Source organism: Ursus americanus, chromosome X, assembly GCF_024610735.1.
Source record: "Ursus americanus isolate L20-20 chromosome X, mUrsAme1.1.p, whole genome shotgun sequence".
NCBI classification, from domain to species: Eukaryota; Metazoa; Chordata; class Mammalia; order Carnivora; family Ursidae; genus Ursus; species Ursus americanus.
The window spans coordinates 61,094,295-61,116,596 of record NC_142164.1 but is presented as its reverse complement, the minus strand read 5'-3'; the positions used below and the strand labels follow the sequence as shown (position 1 = coordinate 61,116,596).

Sequence of the window (22,302 nt, the reverse complement as noted above, 5' to 3'; positions counted from 1 at the left end):
CGGCTACTGTATTAAATAGCAGATATAGAATATTTCCAAATTCTGTCGGACAAAGCTGGTGTAGACTGTATTTAAAGCTATGAGAATGGATAAGATCACCAAAGAGTGAGAGTCGGTAGAAGGGGGGATGGTTTAAGGATTGAGCCCTACAGTACAATAGGTTAAGAGATCAAGGAGATCAGCAAAGAAGACTGAGAAGAAGTGGTGAGTGAAGAGGTAACTCATAAGAATTTGGTGTCCTAGAAGCCAAGGAAGAAGGGAGTGATTAGCTGTGTTAAATGCTTCTAATAGGGCAAGTAAGATGAGGAACAAGAATTAGCCATTAGGTTTATGAAAATAAAGATCACTGGCATACTGTGTGAACAAGTCTTTGGAGTAGTAGAGATGAAAGCTTTATTGGAGTGGGTTCACAAGCGAATGGGAAGATATGAATTAGAGATAGTCAATAGAGACAACACTTCCAAGAAGTTTTGCTGTGTACAGAAGCAGAAATTTGAGGCAGTAGTAAAGAGGTAAGTGAGATCAAGAGAGGTTGTTTTGTTTTGTTTTGTTTTTAAAGATAGGACTATGTGCGACAGAGAAAATGGGATTATGCGGGAGAAAGAGGAGAGAATTGTAGGAGAAATGTTCTAGAAAAGCAAAGGAAGGGAGTCTAGTACATAAGTGGAGAGGCTGGCCTCAAACAGGAGCAGGGGCAGTTTATAATAGAAGAGTAGCTAGATTGGTGTAGACATAGGCACAGGTAGTTGGTTAGATGTGTCAGTGAGAGCTTGCAGAAGTTCTCTTCTGATTGCTTTTCTTTCTGAAGTAGGAAGCAGATTCATCATCTGGCCATAGATAAGGGTGGGAGAATAGAAGGTATAAACTAGCTCTCTAGAAGGAACAGAAAATGAATGGACTAGGGAAGTATAGAATTGCCGGACAACTCTAAGGACTTGAGTTAAGTTAGTGGTCACATGTTTAAAATGAGATGTCAGTATGGTTATATGTTTTCATCCAACCATATTCAGCTACTGATGCACAATAAATATTTTGAATTTAATTCAGTTGTGTGAAAGATCAAAGGGAAAGCTTCACCAAGAAAGTAACATTTGAACTGGCTCTTGAAGAATAGGATAGAGTTTGATAATTGGAGAGGAGGGGTGAGGACATTCCAGGTGGAGACAGCAACATGGGCAAAGGCCCAAAGGCATAGAAGAGCAGAGTATGTTCCTTGAAAATTTGGAAATCACTGTTGTAGGCTGCGGTCTACCAAACATACAACATAGTGACTGTGTAAGGTTAGACAGGAAGAACGTGCCTCACAGTGTTGTTACAAATATTAAACAGTCTCACTAAATGTTCTTTCTGTACTTTATTTCAGATGCTCTTAATGCTCAGCAGTACAAAGTCCTCATTGGTAACCGGGAGTGGATGATTAGAAACGGTCTTGTTGTTAATAACGATGTAGATGATTCCATGACCGAACATGAAAGAAAAGGTCGGACTGCTGTATTGGTGGCAGTTGATGGTAAGGTTTTCCATGAGTACACTATGACTCAATGTTATGATCTCAGTTATGATTTTATGTATATTTTTGAGAGACTTCTGAACTTGAGGTCTTTTGAAAAGCAGCCTGAATGCAAAGTGAAAATGTTAGCAATACATAATTGTTACTGATTAACTTAGAATTCTTTTGCATTTGCCTGGCTTTGTTTTTTTCTCCCTGGCCTATGTTTTTTTAAAAAAAAGCTAATCAAGGATTTTTTTTTAAACTTAAAAATAGAATAACATTAAAGTAATAGCAAATAATATCTATAATCTCATCATCCTAACTCAGTGTCAGTTTTAATTGCGTGTATTCCATTTCTGGTTGTGTGTGTATGTGTGTGTATATTTTATATACAATATAATATATGTACAGAATTATAATATTAGTATATATGCTGTTTTTAAGTGGGCATATTTTGCATATACAGTTTACCTTAATAAAGTTGAATAAAAATTTAAAATCCCTGTATGGTGACTAACATAATATAATAAAAAATCATTTAAAAAAATTTAAAAATCCCTTGTACAAGTACTATTATATTTTGCTTTATTCATTTACTTGCTATATTCATAAATATTTTCTAATTTTATTTTAATTCTGCTTTATTTATTTTATTACATATATATATATACAGTAATTTATTTATATATATATACACACACAGTAATTTATTATATTACTATAACTAACTTCATAATTCCCTTGTTGGAAATTTAAGCTATTCCTAATATTTCATTATTATAAGTAACACTATGATAAACATATATGAGGTTTTAGGTGCTTTCTTTTGTTAAATTATTTCTTGGGTAAATTTCTAGCTGTGAGATTCATTAGTCAACATTTATAATCCTTGCTAAGCATAAAGGCAGTATCTTTTTTTTTTTTTTTAAAGATTTTATTTATTTATTGGACAGAGATAGATATAGCCAGTGAGAGAGGGAACACAGCAGGGGGAGTGGGAGAGGAAGAAGCAGGCTCATAGCGGAGGAGCCTGATGTGGGGCTCGATCCCACAACGCCGGGATCACGCCCTGAGCCGAAGGCAGACGCTTAACCGCTGTGCCACCCAGGCGCCCCTGAAGGCAGTATCTTAACTATGACATTTTTAGGCCCAGAAGGAGCAAAAAATACCATTTACTTTTGTTTTTAAAATAAAATAACTACTTGCAGTGATTTCTTTCCCCAGTGTAAAGTGCCAATTTTGTCTCAATCCACCCCCTTCACCTTAAAAAGAAAAAAAAAAGCATTAGTTTTCAGTTTCATTTACCTTTAAATGAACTAAACTGTTTGGGACTATTGATCAATACTTCGCGAAGGGGAAAAAAAAAGAGTCTTTTAGTGTCCAATAAGACCTCTCTTTTCATTTTCCAATTACTACTTTCATTAGTAACCCCTACCTCACTCTGAAATTTTCATAACTAAATATGGAGGTTTGTTGCAGACTGTGTGGAATACAGCCTGTGTGGGCTTGGAGACATTCTGAGTTAAGCTAAGCCCTGAACAACTTTGCTTAACAAAATTAATTTCTTTCTCAAAATTTAAGTTAGAGTATTATTCCTGCCTTCGCCATATTCCCAAACTCTCTTATTTTCTGGTGCTCCCATATTAGATGAGCTGTGTGGCTTGATAGCTATTGCTGATACAGTGAAGCCTGAAGCAGAATTGGCTGTCCATATTTTGAAATCTATGGGCTTAGAAGTAGTTCTGATGACTGGAGACAACAGTAAAACGGCTAGATCTATTGCTTCTCAGGTAATTGGTTTACTTAGTTGTTGGGGTGGGGGTGTGTGGTAACTTCTAGTTCTTCATATACATTTTGTTTCTTGCTTCCAAGTGCTAAAGATTCATACTACCTATTATTTTTCTTATCACTGAGTATCAATATCTGGTTCTTTAAAGAACAGTTGGCATGCTGTGTTGGAGGAGTTTGGACTTTGTGTTATTGTTATAACTAAAAAAACCATTTACTTAATCCATGAGTTGCTTCAGCAGCACCATACACCAGTTTCTGTTGATACTTCCTTTGAAATGCTGCTCATATTCTTTACCGGTGCTGCCAGCCTAAGCCACACTCTCAGGTGCCCAATCTCTCATGCCTAAATTACAGCTGAAAGCTCCAGGCACTTCCCTCTCTAGTCCATCCTGAACATCACTGGTGGAACCATCGCCTAATGCACCACTTTGACATAATTTTCTGCTCCTGACCCCCACATTTGCCTTATTTACAAAACTTTTCTCATATTAGTCTTTTTTACTTCAGAATGCCTCCTCCCTCTTCTATTAAATAGCACAAGTAATAGATGAGTACATTCTTTTTTTTTTTTATTTGACAGAGATAGAGACAGCCAATGAGAGAGGGAATACAAGCAGGGGGAGTGGGAGAGGGAGAAGCAGGCTCATAGCAGAGGAGCCTGATGTGGGGCTCGATCCCAGAACGCCGGGATCACGCCCTGAGCCGAAGGCAGACGCTTAACCGCTGTGCCACCCAGGCGCCCCTAGATGAGTACATTCTTATATAAAGAATGTGGAAGGATATAAAGTAAAAAGTTTAAGTCACCCTTTTCCCAAGCTCTCTGTCCAGTCCTATCCCCAATTTTTCATAGGCATATGTGTTCATATACAAATGTATAGTTATGGTTTTTTCAACATAAATTACATCATTTTTCCAAAGATTGTTCATTCAGCAGTTTGCTTTTTATTTTTTATTTTTATTTTTTTTAAAGATTTTATTTATTTGAGAAAGAGCATGAGGGAGAGAGCACGAGCAGGGGGGAGGGCAGAGGCAGAGGGAGAAGCAGACTCCCCACTAAGCAGGGAGCCCGATGCAGGACTCAATCCCAGGACCCTGGGATCATGGCCTGAGCCGAAGGCAGATGCTCAAATCGACTGAGCCACCCAGGCGCCCCAGCAGTTCGCTTTTTATACATAACAACATATATGCCTTGGAGCTTTGTCCATATCCAAACATACAAAGTTATTTTAGCCTTTCAACATTACTACATGGAATTCTGTGGTATGGATGTATCATAATTTACTTAAACATTCCTCTAATGATGGATATTTAGGTGGTTTTGAAGATTTTGTTACAAACAGACAGTGATGTAAATCTTTGGACATACATCTTTTTTTGGGAGGGGTTTCACAGAGCTTTCATTTTTTATTTTTTATTTATTTTTTAAAATTTTATTTTAGTTCCAGTATAGTTAACATACAGTGTTATATTAGACTCAGGTGTACAGCATAGTAATTCAACAGTTCTATACATTAGCGCTCATCATGGTAAGCGTGCTCTTAATCCCCTTCACCTATTTTATCCATCCTCCCACTTAACCCCCCGCTAGTGACCATCAGTTTGTTCTCTGTAGTTAAAGAGTCTGGTTTTTGGCTTGTCTCTCTGTCTTCCCGTGTTCGTTTGTTTTGTTTTTTTTAATTCCACATATGAGTGAAATCATATGCTATTTGTCTTTCTCTGACTGACTTATTTCACTTAGCATTATACCCTCTAGATCCGTCCATGTTGTTGCAAATGGCAAGATTTCATTCTTTTTTATGGTTGAGTAATATTCCATGGTATATACCTACTACATATTCTTTATCCATTCATCTATCGATGGACACTTGGACTGCTTCCATATCTTGGCTATTGTAAATAATGCTACAATAATCATAGCAGTGCATATACCTTTTCGAATTAGTGTTTTCATATTCTTTGTGTAAATACCCAGTAGTGGAATTACTGGATCATATGGTAGTTCTACTTTTAATTATTTGAGGAACCTCCACACTGTTTTCCACAGTGGCTGCACCAGTTTGCATTCCCAGCAACAGTGACCAAGGGTTCCCTTTTTTCCACATCCTTGCTAGCACCTGTTTCTTGAGTTTTTGATTTGAGCCATTCTGACAGGTATGAGGTGATATCTCATTATGATTTTGATTTGCATTTCCCTCATGATGACTAATGTTGAGAATCTTTTCACGTGTCTGTTGGCCAATCTGTATGTCTTCTTTGGAGAAATGTCTGTTCATGTCTTCGGCCCATTTTTAAATTGGATTATTTGTTTTTTGGGTGTTGAATTTGATAAGTTCTTTATATATTTTGGATATCAACCCTTTATCAGATAGGTCATATACAAATATCTTCTCCCATTCTGTAGGTTGCTTTTTAGTTTTGTTGATTGTTTCCTTCACTGTGTAGAAGCTTTTTATTTTGATGTTATTCCAGTAGTTAATTTTTGCTTTTGTTTCCCTTGCCTCAGTGGACCTATCTAGAGAGATGTTGCTATGGCCAAAGTTGGAAAAATTACTGCCTGTGTTCTCTGCTAGGAGTTTTATGATTTCCTGTCTCGCATTTAGTTCTTTAATCCATTTTGAATTTATTTTACTATGGTGTAAGAAAGTGGTCCAGTTTCATTCTTTTGTACATAACTGTTCAGTTTTTCTGACCCCATTTGTTGAAGATTTGTTTTTTCCTATGGCATATTCTCACCTCTTTTTTTCAAAGGTTAATTGACCATATAATCCTGGGTTTTTTTTCTGGACTCTCTGTTCTGTTCCACTGATCTATGTGTCTGTTTTTGTGGCAGTACCATACTGTTTTGATTACCACAACTTTGTAGTATATCTTGAAATATTGGATTGTGATACCTCCACTTTTGTTCTTTTTCAACATTACTTTGGCTATTCAGAGTGTTTTGTGGTTCCATACAAATGTTAAGATTATTTGTTCCAGTTCTGTGAAAAATGCTGTTGGTATGTTGATAGGGATTGCATTACCTCTGTATATTGCTTTGGGTTGTATGGACATTTTAACATTTGTTCTTCCAATCTATGAGCATGGAGTATCTTCCCATTTGCCTGTGTCATCTTCGATGGCTTTCATCAGTGTTTTATAGTTTTCAGAGTACCGGACTTTCACCTCTGTGATTAAGCTTATTCCTACATATTCCATTATTTTTGGTGTAATTGTAGATGCTATTGTTTTCTTAATTTCTCTTTCTGCTACTGTGTAATTAGTGTTTAGAAATGCAATGGATTTCTGTATATTGATTTTGTATCCTGCGACCTTACTGAATTCTCTCATCAGTTCTAGTAGTTTTTTGGTGAAGTCCTTAGGCCTTTCTATATATAGTATGATGTTATCTGCAAATAGTGAAAGTTTTACTTCTTCCTCACCAATTTGGATGCCTTTTATTTCTTTTTTAAAAATATTTTTTATTTATTAGAGAGAGAGAGCATGAGTCAGGGGCAGAGGCAGAGGGAGAGGGAGAAGTAGACTCCCTGCTGAGCAGGGAGCCTGATGTAGGGCTCAATCCCAGGACCCTGAGATCATGACCTGAGCCGAAGGCAGACGCTTAACTGACTGAGCCACCCAGGCGCCCCAGATGCCTTTTATTTCTTTTTGTTGTCTGATTGCTGTGGCAAGGACATCTGATACTATATTGAATAAAAGTGGACATCCTTGTTCTCTTCCTGACCTTAGGGGAAAAGCTCTCAGTTTTTCACCATTAAGGATGATGTTTGCTGTGGGCCCTCTAGTCTCCTGTTTATTCTCTGTAGTATATTTTTTAATTTTAGCTATTGAGTTCTTCATCTCCATTTGCTTCTTTTTTATGTTTCCTATCTCTTTGTTGATGGTCACACTGAAGTCTCCACTGTTTTCTTAAGTCCAGTGAGTATCCTTATGACCCTTACTTTAAGTTATCTATCAGGCATATTACTTATTTTCATTTCATTTAGCTCTCTTGCTGTGATAGTGTCCTGTTCTTTCGTTTGGGACGTAGTCCTCTGTCTCCTCATTCTGTTGAACTTTCTGTGTCTGTTTCTATGTGTTAGAAAAGTCAGCTATATCTCCTGCTCTTGAAACTGGTGTCCTTATGAAGAAGAGGTCCTTCAGTACCCCCATAGTACAGTGTCCCCTGCTCACTAGATCTGACACTCTGCTGGTGTCTTCTATGTGTGCTGCATGCACTGGACTATTTTGGCTGAGCCACGTTTGCCTTCCGTCCAGTTGTCGACAGTGTCTCTCTTTGCCTGGTGGTGGCAAGATTTGGTCCCTGTGGCGTCAGTGAGCCGGTCTGGGGCTGCTTTGAGCATGAGCTGAGTCCGAGCAGGTGTTTGCCAGAGATGCAGTAGCACCAAACTATAGGGTGCTCTCCCCGTGTTGTCCCCTGAGAAGCTTTCTTAGGTGGGTAGAGCCTGCCATCAGACCCGATATCTACCTCCCACACACTGCTAGGGCCCCAGTTGGACTTGTGTGTGTGATTATCTTCCTCTCTGCTTGGGGCCGGAGCCACTTTGGAGTGGTTTGGACCCCTGCCCTGCCAGGCTTGTGGCACCACTTCGGATGGGCCCCGGCTGAGGGCATACGGCATACGGGAGGGGGCAGGTCTATGGGAGAGAGCGTAGGCAGGGCGTGGGGTTCCAGCAAGGTCTGCGCTGGCCTGCAGTGGGAGGGGACCTGTAGTCACCAGGGAAAACTGCTGAGTCTGGCCGGGTTGGAGGGGGTGGATCTGCAGAATTGTGTGGCAGCCAGGCACACTGTTAGTAATCTACGTGGAGAGAGCTGGCACTGTGCTACTTACCACAGGTGTTGGTGTATCTAGGCTGGGGGCAGGGGAGGGAAATGCTGCCTGCCAGTTCTTTTGTTCTTGGAGAAGTCTCCCAAAGATCCCTGCCTCTGCTGCACACACTCTGACATTAGTAAACGAATCTCCCTCCTGTGTACTCCAGGCATTTTTCAAACTGCTGCTTCTGTGCTCTAGAAGCTGTTTGTTGTGCTGTCTACATGGAGGGGGGGGACTCAGTTCCTTATTGCCCTCTGGTTCTCCCAGAGCTGAAGCAGCTGATTTTTGAAGTTCCAGGTGTTAAGCCCCACTGATTGTAAGAACTTGCAAAGCCAGGCCCCTCTGGTTCTCAAAGCCAGACTCTGTGGGGACTTGCCTTCCCTATGCAGGCCCCTGTGCCTGGGGCACCCAGTGTAGGGGTCTGTTCCTCTCCCCTCTCCAGACCCACCACACTCTTCCCTCCCACAGACTGTCCCATGAGTCCACCTGGCTCCAGACCGTATGTCCCCCTCCACACCTTCCTCAACATGGCCTCTTCTCTGTACCTAACTGTGGAGAGTCTGTTCCGCCAGTCCTTAGTCCGTTCTCTGGGCCATTCATACTGATGTGGGTGTATCCAGTTGCATCTATGGGATGAGGTGAGCCCAGCATCCCCCACTTTGCCATCTTCCCTGGAAGTCAAACATATATCTTTTCATACTTGTATAAATATGTCCAGAATATGGCTAGAAGTGGAATTGCGCAAATGATGTGTGCATTTTGATAGATCCTGTCAAATGTCCTCCAAAAAGACGACAAAAGTTTACACACCCACCGAGAATATATATGAGAGCTCATTTCTCCATATCCTTACTATCACTGGATATTATCAGTTTTTGAAATTTTAGCTCTCTGGTGGGTAGAAAACGATGCTCATTATTGCTGTGTTATATTTAAGGTACTGGTAATATTTCTTGCAATGAATTGAGTTTATTTTTCCTCATGTAGGTTGGCATTACAAAGGTGTTTGCTGAAGTTCTCCCTTCTCATAAGGTTGCTAAGGTGAAGCAACTTCAGGAGGAGGGGAAACGGGTTGCAATGGTAGGAGATGGGATCAATGACTCTCCAGCCCTGGCGATGGCTAATGTAGGAATTGCCATTGGCACGGGTACAGATGTAGCCATTGAAGCAGCTGATGTGGTTTTGATAAGGGTAAGTGCTGTGGCCTGAACTTTGAGGTCTGTGATATTGCTCCGCATGGTCAGGGATAATGTTGTAAAGTATGTCGAGTAGAACAATTCTTTCCTTCTAACTCCCGTGCTCCTAGTCTTTGAGACTAGGAGAATTCAAGATGGGAGTATGAGAAGTCATACTAATTAGTTCCAGACTTTCTCAAACAAAGCAAATGAGAATGACAAGCTTCTAAAGTTAAAGAATAAGATTGGGGAATATACTTATAATAAAATTATCTTCAAAAAACACTTGCTGAAATTATTTTAAGGGAGGTAATCTACGTAGCAGCATATAACCCAAAAAGTGTTTTCTAGACCCCTGAGAAAAATTCCTGAAAAACATCTTCCAAGGCTGACTGAAATTTTCAGCAGTATTTGAAATTTATAGTTAATTCATTACCCACCGTAAGGTACACATTGTCTTTAGAATCACAGTATCAAATACAAAAGTACTCGTTAAGTTAGAGTCTCTCACTAATATCACAAATATTTCTGTTCTCAGAATGATCTTCTGGATGTAGTGGCAAGTATTGACTTATCAAGGAAGACAGTCAAGAGGATTCGGATAAATTTTGTTTTTGCGCTAATTTATAATCTAGTTGGAATTCCCATAGCTGCTGGTATGTGACTGTTAGCTAGTATTACTTTTTCCTCTGAAGTCATTAGAGACCTATCATATTGGAAGTTTTTTATCTTACTACTAGCTTTGAGTTCAGTTTTTATATGTAGCCTGCTGGTGTGGTGAAAGGTAATATTAAAATCAATAATTGTAATTTTGAGCAATGTTCATTATGGCATAAAATATATAAACATTCTGATAGGTTTATTTTATATTTATATTTATATTGATTTATTACTTTATATTTTATTAATTTATATTAATATTCATATTAATTTATTACTTTCTATTTTGAAAAATTTCAAAGCTATGTATAACCAGGAAGAAAGATACAATGAAAACCTTATAGTCTTCATTTAAATTTACAAATTAATAATACTCTGCCACAATGTTTCATCTCTTTCTGCATGTGCTCTCACATTTATATTTATGTTTATATTTATTTACTTATTTATTTATCTTTTACTGAAGAGAACAGATAACGATTTATGTATTTATTTTAGAGAAAAAGAGAGAGAGCACGAGCAGAGAGGGAGAGAGAATCTACAGCTGACTTGCCTGTGAGCATGGAGCCCGATACAGGGCTCAGTCTCAGTGAGATTATGACCTGAGCCAGAATCAAGAGTCAGACGCTTAAGCAGACCGAGCCTCCTGGGTGCCCCAAGAACAAATTTACTTTTAATCTCAATACCCAAATACAAGTACTGTTAGCATTTTAGTGTTTTTACTTCTAGTCTTTTTTTACTTTGCATTAGTGTTTTTGTCTTGTTACATAGTTATAATTATAGCATACTGAGAATTTTTTTGCTCTTAACATTCTGATAGCCAACAGGGTTGGTTTTTTTTAAGTTTGGGTACCATGAGAGAAAAAGAGAGAGACAGAGACAGACGGGGTGGGAGAAGGGAGAGAGGGGGAGGAGAAAAAGTGGGGAAGTGGGAGAGGGAGGGAGATTGAATAAAGGAATATGACCAGGAAAAGCAATTTAGAATTTTTAAATAAACGTTTGTTAATGTTCTGTACTTAGGGACTTGGTAGGAGTTAGTAATAAATTGTAATTTTTTTTAGAGAGAGAAAGAGAGTGCAGGGAGAGGGGCAGAGGGAGAGGGAGAGAGAGAATCTTAAGCAGGCTCCACGCCTTGCACAGAGCCCAATGTGGGACTTGATCTCACGACCCTGAGATCATGACCTGAGCCAAAACCAAGAGTTGGATGCTTAACCAGCTGAGCTACCTGGGCGCCCCAGGAGTTGGTAATAACAGAAGAGAAATAGTTATCACTTTCTTCTTGTTGTTTCTGGTTTGAGAGCCAAAGAAGGACACAAAATGATGTAAGAACAATTACAAACCTGTTTATAAACAAGGACACAAAATGCTGAGGGAACAAAAAAATAAAAGGACAATCAAAATCCAGAAAGATTAATTCATAGAGCAAATGATTTTTTTAAAATTATAAAAGTAGGGGCAGAGTGGAAAAAATTATGCAAGTAATGTATGATCACTGTAGAAAAAAGAAAAATACAGATAAGCACAGAAAAAGTTAGAAGTACAGTAAGTGTATCTTATCCCTATCATATAAGCCAAATGTTCAAATGTCTGTCAAATTCATACACTATTCACACACTATTGCTGGGATTATGATCTGGTCCGAGGCACTTTGGAGAACAACTGAGGAATATCCACCTAAAGTTGAAGATGTGCCCATGCTATAATCCAGTTTCACCTCTAGGTATACCCTAGAGAAAGTCTCCACCGTGTGCACAAGGAGACATGTACAAGAATGTTCACAGCAACACTCTATCTTCCTGTTGGTGGCGATTTACGTCACTGCCAATTTTTCACATATAAAGTGCTGAATAAATATCAAACAGGGAACTGATTTGTATGTATCTATTAGAAACACATTAATAGGAGGGAGTTAAGATGGCGGAGGAGTAGGGGACCCCTTTTTCAGCCGGTCCCCTGAGTCGAGCTGGATAGGTACCAGACCAGCCTAAATAACCACGGAATCAGCCTGAGACGCAGGATGATGCATCTGGATCTCTACAAATGAACATCTCCAGCGCTGAGTATTGAGGTACGAAGAGGGGAGCTGTAAACCGTGCACAGATATCGGAAGATAAACGGAAGGGGGAGGGAGCCGCCGCGTTTGGGCGCCGGGAAGCGGCAGCCACCTGCACGGGGGAGCGGGGGACACACAGAGGGCACCCGCGAGAGAGCGGACTGAGACCGGTGAGCCGTGAACGCGCGCGCGCCACCAGGCATCTCCCGGAACACCGGAATCCCGGTGTGCTCACGGGATCCAGACTGAGACCGGGAACTCCCGGAGCGCGCGCGGGGCGGCTGGCGGCTGGCGGGCCACCTGCACGGGGGAGCGGGCGGACTCGCGGTCGGCACCCGCGAAACAGCAGACTGAGACCCTGAACCGGGTGCGCGCGCCACCAGGCTTCTCACGAAACTCCGGAATCGAGGTGTGCTCACCGGGCATAGACTGAGACCGGGAGACCCGGGAGCGCGCGGGGCGGCCGGTGGCTAGCGGCATTAGAAACACAAAGGACAGAGACGCGCGGGCCGGTGGCTGGCGGCATTAGAAACACAAAGGACAGAGACGCGCCGGCCCTGGAAGTGAGGGCAGGGTCGCCGAGTTGGTGCGCACATCCCGGGACGCCGCAGGGTTGAGCAGCACCAACAGTAACAGAGTTAAAGTGGCCAGAACATCAGTGGAGAACGGGCCGCAATCCCTCTGTTCTGCGACAATGCAGCCTCTGCTGCTCTGACCCTCAGAAGAGGCATAGCCGGCCGCCAGGGAAAGCCGCCAGAGAACAAAAGCCTGGAAATACCGGCTCAGAGAGTGCCCATCCCCATCCTCCCTCGCAGGGGACACGGAGACTCTAACCAAACAGGGTTGCCTGAGTATCGGCGCGGCAGGCCCCTCCCCCAGAACACAGAAGGCAGGCTGAAAAATCAAGAAGCCCACAACCGGAGGCGCCTGGGTGGCGCCGTCATTGAGCGCCTGTCTTCGGCTTAGGGCGTGATCCCGGCGTTCCGGAAAGGAGTCCCTCATCGGGCTCCTCCGCTGGGAGCCTGCTTCTTCCTCTCTCACTCCCCTGCTTCTGTTTCGTTCTTGCTGACTGTCTGTCTCCCTCTCTCAAATAAGTAAATAAATAAAATCTTTAAAGAAGAAGCCCACATCTCTAAGATCCCTATAAAACAAGAGGCACGGCCTGGGACCCAGTCAATAATTTTGGGCTCTGGAAACCCCGCAACCTCTCTTCATCAGAATGACAAGAAGGAGAAGCCCCCCCCAGCAAAGAAAAGACAGTGAGTCAGGGGCCTCTGCCACAGAAGTAACGGATATGGATGTAACCAAATTATCAGAAATGGAATTCAGAGTAACAATGGTCAAGATAATGAGTAGACTTGAAAAAAGTATTCAGGAAAATATTACTGAGAATATACAATCCCTAAGGGCGGAAATGAGAGCGAATTTGACAGAAATTAAAAATTCTATGAGCCAAATGCAGGCAAAACTAGAGGCTCTGACGGCCAGGGTCACGGAAGCGGAGGAAAGGGTTAGTGAATTGGAGGATGGGTTAATAGAGGAAAAAATAAAATTAGAAGATGGTCTTAAAAAAATCCACGCCCACGAATGTTGGCTACGGGAGATTACTGACTCAACGAAACGATCCAATGTTAGAATCATCGGCATCCCCGAGGGGGTGGAGAAAAACAGAGGTCTAGAAGAGATATTTGAACAAATTGTAGCTGAAAACTTCCCTAATCTAGCAAGGGAAACAAAAATTCGTGTCCAAGAGGCAGAGAGGACCCCTCCCAAGCTCAACCATGACAGACCTACACCACGTCACGTCATAGTGCAATTCGCAAATATGAGATCCAAAGAAACAGTATTGAAAGCGGCCAGGGCAAAGAAATTTCTCACGTACCAAGGCAAAGGCATCAGAATTACATCAGACCTGTCTACACAGACCTGGAATGAGAGAAAGGGTTGGGGGAGCATTTTTAAAGCTCTTTCAGAGAAAAACATGCAGCCAAGGATCCTTTATCCAGCAAGGCTGTCATTCAGAATTGATGGAGAAATAAAGACATTTCAGAATCGACAGTCACTAGCCAATTTCGTAACCACGAAACCAGCCCTACAGGAGGTATTACGGGGGGTTCTATAAAAGTAAAAAGGCCCCAAGAGTGATACAAAACAGAAAGTCACAGCCAATACAAACAAAGACTTTACTGACAACATGGCAGAATTAAAAGCATATCTCTCAGTACTCAGCCTGAACATTAATGGTTTGAATTCTGGTTTCAAACGCCACAGGGTTGCAGATTGGATAAAAAGAAATGACCCATCCATTTGCTGTCTTCAAGAGACTCATTTCGAACCCAAAGATGCATTCAGACTGAGAGTAAGGGGATGGAGTACCATCTTTCACGCAAATGGACCTCAAAAGAAAGCTGGGGTAGCAATTCTCATATCAGATAAATTGGATTTTAAACTACAGACTATAGTTAGAGATGCAGAAGGGCACTATATTATTCTTAAAGGAAGTATTCAACAAGTGGATATGACAATTATAAATATATATGCCCCCAACAGGGGAGCAGCAAGATACACAAGCCAACTCTTAACCAGAATAAAGAGACATATAGATAAAAATACATTAATAGTAGGGGACCTCAACACTCCACTCTCAGAAATAGACAGAACACCCTGGCAAAAACTAAGCAAAGAATCAAAGGCTTTGAATGCCACACTCGACGAGTTGGACCTCTTAGATATATATAGAACACTACACCCCAGAACCAAAGAATACTCATTCTATTCTAATGCCCATGGAACATTTTCAAGAATAGACCATGTTCTGGGACACAAAACAGGTCTCAGCCGATACCAAAAGATTGAAATTATCCCCTGCATATTCTCAGACCACAACGCTCTGAAATTGGAACTCAACCACAAGGAAAAATTTGGAAGAAACTCAAACACTTGGAGACTAAGAACCATCCTGCTCAGGAATGACTCGATAAACCAGGAAATCAAAAATCAAATTAAACAATTTATGGAGACCAATGAGAATGAAAATACAACAGTCCAAAACCTATGGGATACTGCAAAGGCAGTCCTAAGGGGGAAATACATAGCCATCCAAGCCTCACTCAAAAGAATAGAAAAATCTAAAATGCAGTTTTTATATTCTCACCTCAAGAAGCTGGAACAGCAACAGAGGGACAGGCCTAATCCACGCACGAGGAAGCAGTTGACCAAAATTAGAGCTGAAATCAATCAAGCAGAAACCAGAAGTACAGTAGAGCAGATCAACAGGACTAGAAGCTGGTTCTTGGAGAGAATCAATAAAATTGACAGACCACTGGCAAGACTTATCCAAAAGAAAAGAGAAAGGACCCAGATTATTAAAATTATGAATGAAAAAGGAGAGGTCACGACGAACACCACTGAAATTGGAAGGATTATTAGAAATTTTTATCAACAGCTATATGCCAATAAACTAAGCAATCTGGAAGAGATGGAATCCTTCCTGGAAACCTATAAACTACCAAGATTGAAAAAGGAAGAAATTGATTTCTTAAACAGGCCAATTAATTATGAAGAAATTGAGTCAGTGATAAACAACCTTCCAAATAACAAAACTCCAGGCCCGGATGGTTTTCCTGGGGAATTCTACCAAACATTCAAAGAGGAAATAATACCTATTCTCCTAAAGCTATTTCAAAAAATAGAAACAGAAGGAAAGCTACCAAACTCATTCTATGAGGCCAATATTACCTTGATCCCCAAACCAGGCAAAGACCCCCTCAAAAAGGAGAATTACAGACCGATTTCCCTAATGAATATGGACGCCAAAATCCTCAACAAGATACTTGCTAATAGAATCCAACAGTTCATTAAAAGGATTATCCACCACGATCAAGTGGGATTCATACCTGGGATGCAAGCGTGGTTCAATATTCGCAAATCAATCAGCGTGATACATCATATCAACAAGAAAAGACTCAAGAACCATATGATCCTCTCAATTGATGCCGAAAAAGCATTTGACAAAATACAGCATCCTTTCCTGATTAAAACCCTTCAGAGTGTAGGAATAGAAGGTACATTTCTCAATCTCATAAAAGCCATCTATGAAAAGCCTACTGCAAATATTATTCTCAATGGGGAAAAGCTGGAAGCCTTTCCCTTAAGATCAGGAACACGACAAGGATGCCCACTCTCGCCACTATTATTCAACATAGTACTAGAAGTCCTTGCAACAGCAATCAGACAACAAAAAGGGATCAAAGGTATTCAAATCGGCAAAGAAGAAGTCAAAATGTCTCTCTTCGCAGACGACATGATACTCTATATGGAAAACCCAAAAGAAGCCACTCCCAAACTATTAGAAGTTATAGAGCAATTCAGTAACGTGGCGGGATACAAAATCAATGCTCAGAAATCAGTTGCATTTCTGTACACGAATAACGAGAACGAAGAAAGAGAAATCAGGGAATCCATCCCATTTACAATAGCACCAAAAACCATACGTTACCTTGGAATTAACTTAACCAGAGACGTAAAGGACCTTTATTCTAGAAACTATAAATCACTCTTAAAAGACATTGAGGAAGACATAAAAAGATGGAAAGATATTCCATGCTCATGGATCGGAAGAATTAACATAGTTAAAATGTCCATGCTACCCAGAGCAATCTACACTTTCAATGCTATCCCGATCAAAATACCGAGAACGTTTTTCAAAGAACTGGAACAAATAGTCCTTAAATTTGTATGGAACCAGAAAAGACCCCGAATCTCCAAGGAACTGTTGAAAAGGAAAAACAAAGCTGGGGGTATCACAATGCCGGACTTCGAGCTGTACTACAAAGCTGTGATCACAAAGACAGCATGGTACTGGCACAAAAACAGACACATAGACCAATGGAACAGAATAGAGAGCCCAGAAATGGACCCTCAGCTCTTTGGGCAACTAATATTTGATAAAGCAGGAAAAAACATCTGGTGGGGAAAAGACAGTCTCTTCAATAAATGGTGCTGGGAAAATTGGACAGCTACATGCAAAAGAATGAAACTTGACCACTATCTCACACCATACACAAAAATAAACTCCAAATGGATGAAAGACCTCGATGTGAGACAGGAATCCATCAAAATTCTAGAGGAGAACATAGGCAGCAACCTCTACGACATCAGCCAAAGCAACCTTTTTCATGACACATCCCCAAAGGCAAGAGAAACAAAAGATAAAATGAATTTATGGGACTTCATCAAGATTAAAAGTTTCTGCACATCCAAGGAAACAGTCAGAAAAACTAAGAGGCAGCCCACGGAATGGGAGAATATATTTGCAAATGACACTACAGATAAAGGACTGGTATCCAAGATCTACAAAGAACTTCTCAAACTCAATACACGAGAAACAAATAAACAAATCAAAAAATGGGCAGAAGATATGAACAGACACTTTTCCAATGAAGACATACAAATGGCTAACAGACACATGAAAAAATGTTCAAAATCATTAGCCATCAAGGAAATTCAAATCAAAACCACACTGAGATACCACCTTACGCCAGTTAGAATGGCAAAAATAGACAAGGCAAGAAACAACAATTGTTGGAGAGGATGTGGAGAAAGGGGATCCCTCCTACATTGTTGGTGGGAATGCAAGTTGGTACAGCCACTCTGGAAAACCGTGTGGAGGTCCCTTAAAAAGTTAAAAATTGAGCTACCCTATGATCCAGCCATTGCGCTACTGGGTGTTTACCCCAAAGATACAGACGTAGTGAAGAGAAGGGCCATATGCACCCCAATGTTCATAGCAGCAATGTCCACAATAGCTAAATCGTGGAAGGAGCCGAGATGCCCTGCAACAGATGACTGGATTAAGAAGTTGTGGTCCATATATACAATGGAATATTACTCAGCAATCAGAAAGAATGAGTTCTCAACATTTGCTACAACATGGACGGCACTGGAGGAGATAATGCTTAGTGAAATAAGTCAAGCAGAGAAAGACAACTATCATATGATTTCTCTCATCTATGGAACATAAGAACTAGAATGATCAGTAGGGGAAGAAAGGGATAAAGGAAGGGGGGGTAATCAGAAGGGGGAATGAAACATGAAAGACTATGGACTATGAGAAACAAACTGAGGGCTACAGAGGGGAGGGGGGTGGGGGAATGGGATAGACCGGTGATGGGTAGTAAGGAGGGCACATATTGCATGGTGCACTGGGTGTTATACACAACTAATGAATCATCGAGCCTTACATCGAAAACCGGGGATGTACTGTATGGTGACTAACATAATATAATAAAAAATCATTATTAAAAAAAAAAAAAAAAAAAAAAAAAAAAAAAAAAAAAGAAACACATTAATAATCTGTTTAATACTGCCTGCTCTAACTAATCCAAACTTGTTTCCTAGGAGTTTTTATGCCTATCGGTTTGGTTTTGCAGCCCTGGATGGGATCTGCGGCAATGGCTGCCTCATCTGTTTCAGTAGTACTTTCTTCTCTCTTCCTTAAGCTGTAAGTATGATGGCTTGCTCACGTTTGTATTTTATATTCCTTTTATCATCCACAGTCAGTCTTGGTAGGTCTTATTCTTGTCTGATGGGCCCCAACTGTTCTTAATAATAAATGTTAACTATGTCATTGTCATCTTCTGTAGTCTCTGCCTAGCAACCACAGCACTGAGTGGGGTAAAATGTAGTACCGGAGCTCTGAGAAGTAGTATTTCTGACCATGTGACTTCATACAGTTTTTTTGAGTTACTTTCCTAGCGGGAGCCACCTTTGTAGCTTTCATACCCGGCAAATGTATTTCCAGTTTTGACCATAACAGGTGTCTAGTTCCTATTTGGTTGTTTCAAACTAGTGTATTTTTGCATGTGTTCAGTTATAGAAAACCAACTTACGAGAATTACGAACTGCATGCCCGAAGCCAGATGGGACAGAAAAGGCCTTCAGAGATCAGCGTTCATGTTGGAATAGATGACACCTCGAGAAATTCTCCTAAACTGGGTTTGCTGGACCGGTTTGTTAATTACAGCAGAGCCTCCATAAATTCACTACTGTCTGATAAACGGTCCCTAAACAGCATTGGTACTGGTGAACCTGACAAGCATTCACTTCTGGTGGGAGACTGCAGGGAAGATGATGACACCACATTGTAACAGGCCACACAGGATGCTACTAGCTGATGTGGTTATGCACTGATACAGCATGAATGATGTCTCCTTAACTTCAAAATGTGTGGAAGGCTTTTATATCGGTCTCGTGCCCTTACGTTAGGGAATCTCTTTGAATTGCATTTGTCTAATGGCAAAAATATCTTTTTTCAGAGCATTAGCTCTCAACCTAGCTTTATTTAAAATGAATTTCCAATACTCTTTGTTTTCACTAATAACAGATAAGGTAGGCCAGTGAGGTTTACAACAAGCCCTACAATTGAAGATTGCTGAATTGCTGCTAAAGTGATGGATACTTTTTTATTTGACCAAAAAGAAAAGGCTCAAGAAAAAGGATACTTAAAAGTTTGAAGATCTGAGACCATGATCTTGAGGACATTCTTGAGCTCTCATCCCTGCCAGCTTGGGGAGCAAGGGCTTTTAAAACACTGTATCAAGCATCTGGTTTTAGAAGGAAAACAGTAGAAACTGTTTAAAAATAGACGTGCCTTATTTATTACAGGCTTTCTTCCCCCCTTATTCTCCCTGCACCTTTGTCTTTGCCGTTGCCTTCTTAGATGCCCTAGTACGTTTTGTTGTTGTTGTTGTTGTTGTTCTTTCGAGTGAGCTAAGTGTAGGTGAGTTTTGATTGATAAAGATAACTGACAACTTTTCCAACATCTTCTTCCTTTCTTTATTTTGTAGCCCAAAAGACCCTAAGGGTCCATAGGGTTCCTCGTTTCTTATCTTCCCGCTGTTGTAAAAAAAAAAAAAAATCAGATTCTTCTTTCATTGACTCCCCAGCTCTGTACAAACTTTCACTTCACTCCTGCTGAGTTTCACTATCAATTGTTCTTACTCTAGCAGCCTCAGTCCAGAAACTTAAGATTTTGAGCCTCTTCCACAGTTGACTTTTTCAGAGATTAACACTACCACCTTTAACATATACGGGTCATAAGAAATTACCTGGATTCACTAAATTTGTCCTTTTATGGAGAGAATACAAGACTTTAGCTGGTATATATAATTTAGTAGATTTTAATTATATTTTAGTATTTTAGATGACTTCTCAAAATGACTTTAAAATAATGCTATTACACAAAGCTGCATTTACCAAAAACTATAATAAATTATAATACAGAAATGAGAATTTCCCTAGTTTGTGATACTTTTTAGCTAAATCTATACTTTTTCTCTAGTGTAAAACATTTGCCCTTGCTAGTTAGCATGGTTCTCAAATTCAGGGGCTGTTCTCAGTGCCATATTCATTTAGAAATCGCCCTCTGAGTGCCTAGGAGTTAATACACTGGTCAGAGATCTGGTACTTTTATCACTGTTTAAATTCCTCATTAATTGCAAGATGGATTTCATGTGCGGAATACGGAAGTGAAAATAAATAAATTCTTCATATTTTGTTCCCATCGCCATATGTAAAGCTGTTAGCACAATGCCTAGCACATAGGATTTGCACTCAGTAAATGTTGTTCTTTTCTCCCCTTGAGGTCTGTAATGAATATTAATAATCAGTTTTTTTAGGGCAGAATCTATAATCGGATGGGAGTGGGGGATGGGTTTCTTCCTCTCCTACTTCCTTTCTCTCTTATCCTTTCATACACACACATAAAAGTTTACCACATTATTCCATGTTGTCTTTTCAGATTTGGAAGAAAATCTCATTTTTATCTCAACTATCTTAAAGAGAGAATTGAAACTATTGATGAAGGTGCTATTAATCTAGAAAGGCAAACCCATCTTAATGAAATATGAATGTGTTTGTATGTCTAGGCTCTTTAAATGCCTGTGCCATCTTCCATGCTTCCACTTTGAATTTTAATATTTGTTTTTTGTTTTAATTCAAGTGACTCATCCTACCACAACTTGTTTCTTCCAGAAGAAACAGCTAATAGGACAAATGTATAATAGACTTTTGAGAAAAAGAAGCACGTCTCTCTCTTTCTCCCTTACTTACTCTTTCTCTGTCTTTGAAACACTTGAACACAGCCAGTTACTACTTTTATTTCTATGTGTAGAGTTGTCCTTTTGGGCTCCACTTGCCAAGGGACCCGGGACAGTGAGAAGAGCAGCCTACAGTCTGGGAAAAATCAAGGATTTAATTTCAACCCTTACTATCAGAACAGAAAACATGTTTAGAAAGAATCCGATTTTACCCGGGGCGCCTGGGTGGCGCAGTCGTTGAGCGTCTGCCTTCGGCTCAGGGCGTGATCCCAGCGTTCTGGGATCGAGCCCCACATCAGGCTCCTCCGCTAGGAGCCTGCTTCTTCCTCTCCCACTCCCCCTGCTTGTGTTCCCTCTCTCGCTGGCTGTCTCTGTTAAATAAATAAATAAAATCTTTAAAAAAAAAAAAAAGAAAGAAAGAATCCGATTTTAAATATCTGTAACCATCTTTGAATTCTCTACCACAAGTCTCTTGTAATCCTGAACTCGCATTAGCTTCATAGAGCAGCTGTATTCACAGGAGAGAGAGAGAGAGAGAGAGAGAGAGAGAGAGATGATATCAGGATCAAAAACATTGCTTTCAGTTAGTAACTAGGTTTAAGTAAGTAGTGACTAGTGAGAACAAATGTTATAAATGTGTATGTGTATGTTCATACATATGTACACACATACGTATGTACACACACATATTTACCGTATTGAAGGAAAATGGATTTATATTTGAATTTGATATTTGAATATCTGAAGTTCTTTATTTGTTGTTCCTTTATCACTCTTCTGTATTCACTCGGTAACCATGCCCTCAGTCTGAAGATAACAAGGATGTTTTGATATTCAGTGCTGGTTCTGACTCAACTATGGGGCACCTTTTATCTTGAATATCCAAAGATGCCTTTTGAATTTCAAAGGTTAAAAACACAACTAGAATATTTAGTGTTATAGTCTAAAGAAGTATGGCGGTCAGTTGTGAAAACAGAGATGTTCTTTCTCCTAGTTTAGTATCAGCATTTTGGAGTGTTAAACTTGATGCCTTGTGAACAAAAAGTTTTATATTGTGCTTTAACTTTTTAAAAGTTTTTTTTCTTTTTTCAGATGTCTTCTTTCTTCAGAATGCTTAAAATAGCACTGTAGACAAGATGTTTCCAAAAATTTAAGTGTGCATGTCTTTTATGTACACAGCTTAAAATCAAGAATGTATGTTCTTTGAGAATTTTTTCCCATTT

General features: G+C 40.2%; 1 protein-coding gene across 3 annotated transcripts in view; it reads left to right on the top strand.

Moving 5' to 3' along the window:
* Window positions 1-21,501, top strand: part of ATP7A (ATPase copper transporting alpha) — a 151,834-nt gene extending 130,333 nt beyond the window's left edge. For all 3 annotated transcript variants that reach the window (XM_087859794.1, XM_087859793.1, XM_087859795.1), the window contains 6 exons: window positions 1,364-1,510; window positions 3,140-3,282; window positions 9,081-9,284; window positions 9,807-9,924; window positions 18,381-18,483; window positions 18,853-21,501. In XM_087859794.1, coding sequence (XP_087715920.1) covers window positions 1,364-1,510; window positions 3,140-3,282; window positions 9,081-9,284; window positions 9,807-9,924; window positions 18,381-18,483; window positions 18,853-19,129 — 992 coding nt within the window. In that variant the 3' untranslated portion in view covers window positions 19,130-21,501. The remainder of the gene's footprint in view (window positions 1-1,363; window positions 1,511-3,139; window positions 3,283-9,080; window positions 9,285-9,806; window positions 9,925-18,380; window positions 18,484-18,852) is intronic.
* Window positions 21,502-22,302: the final 801 nt, after the last annotated feature.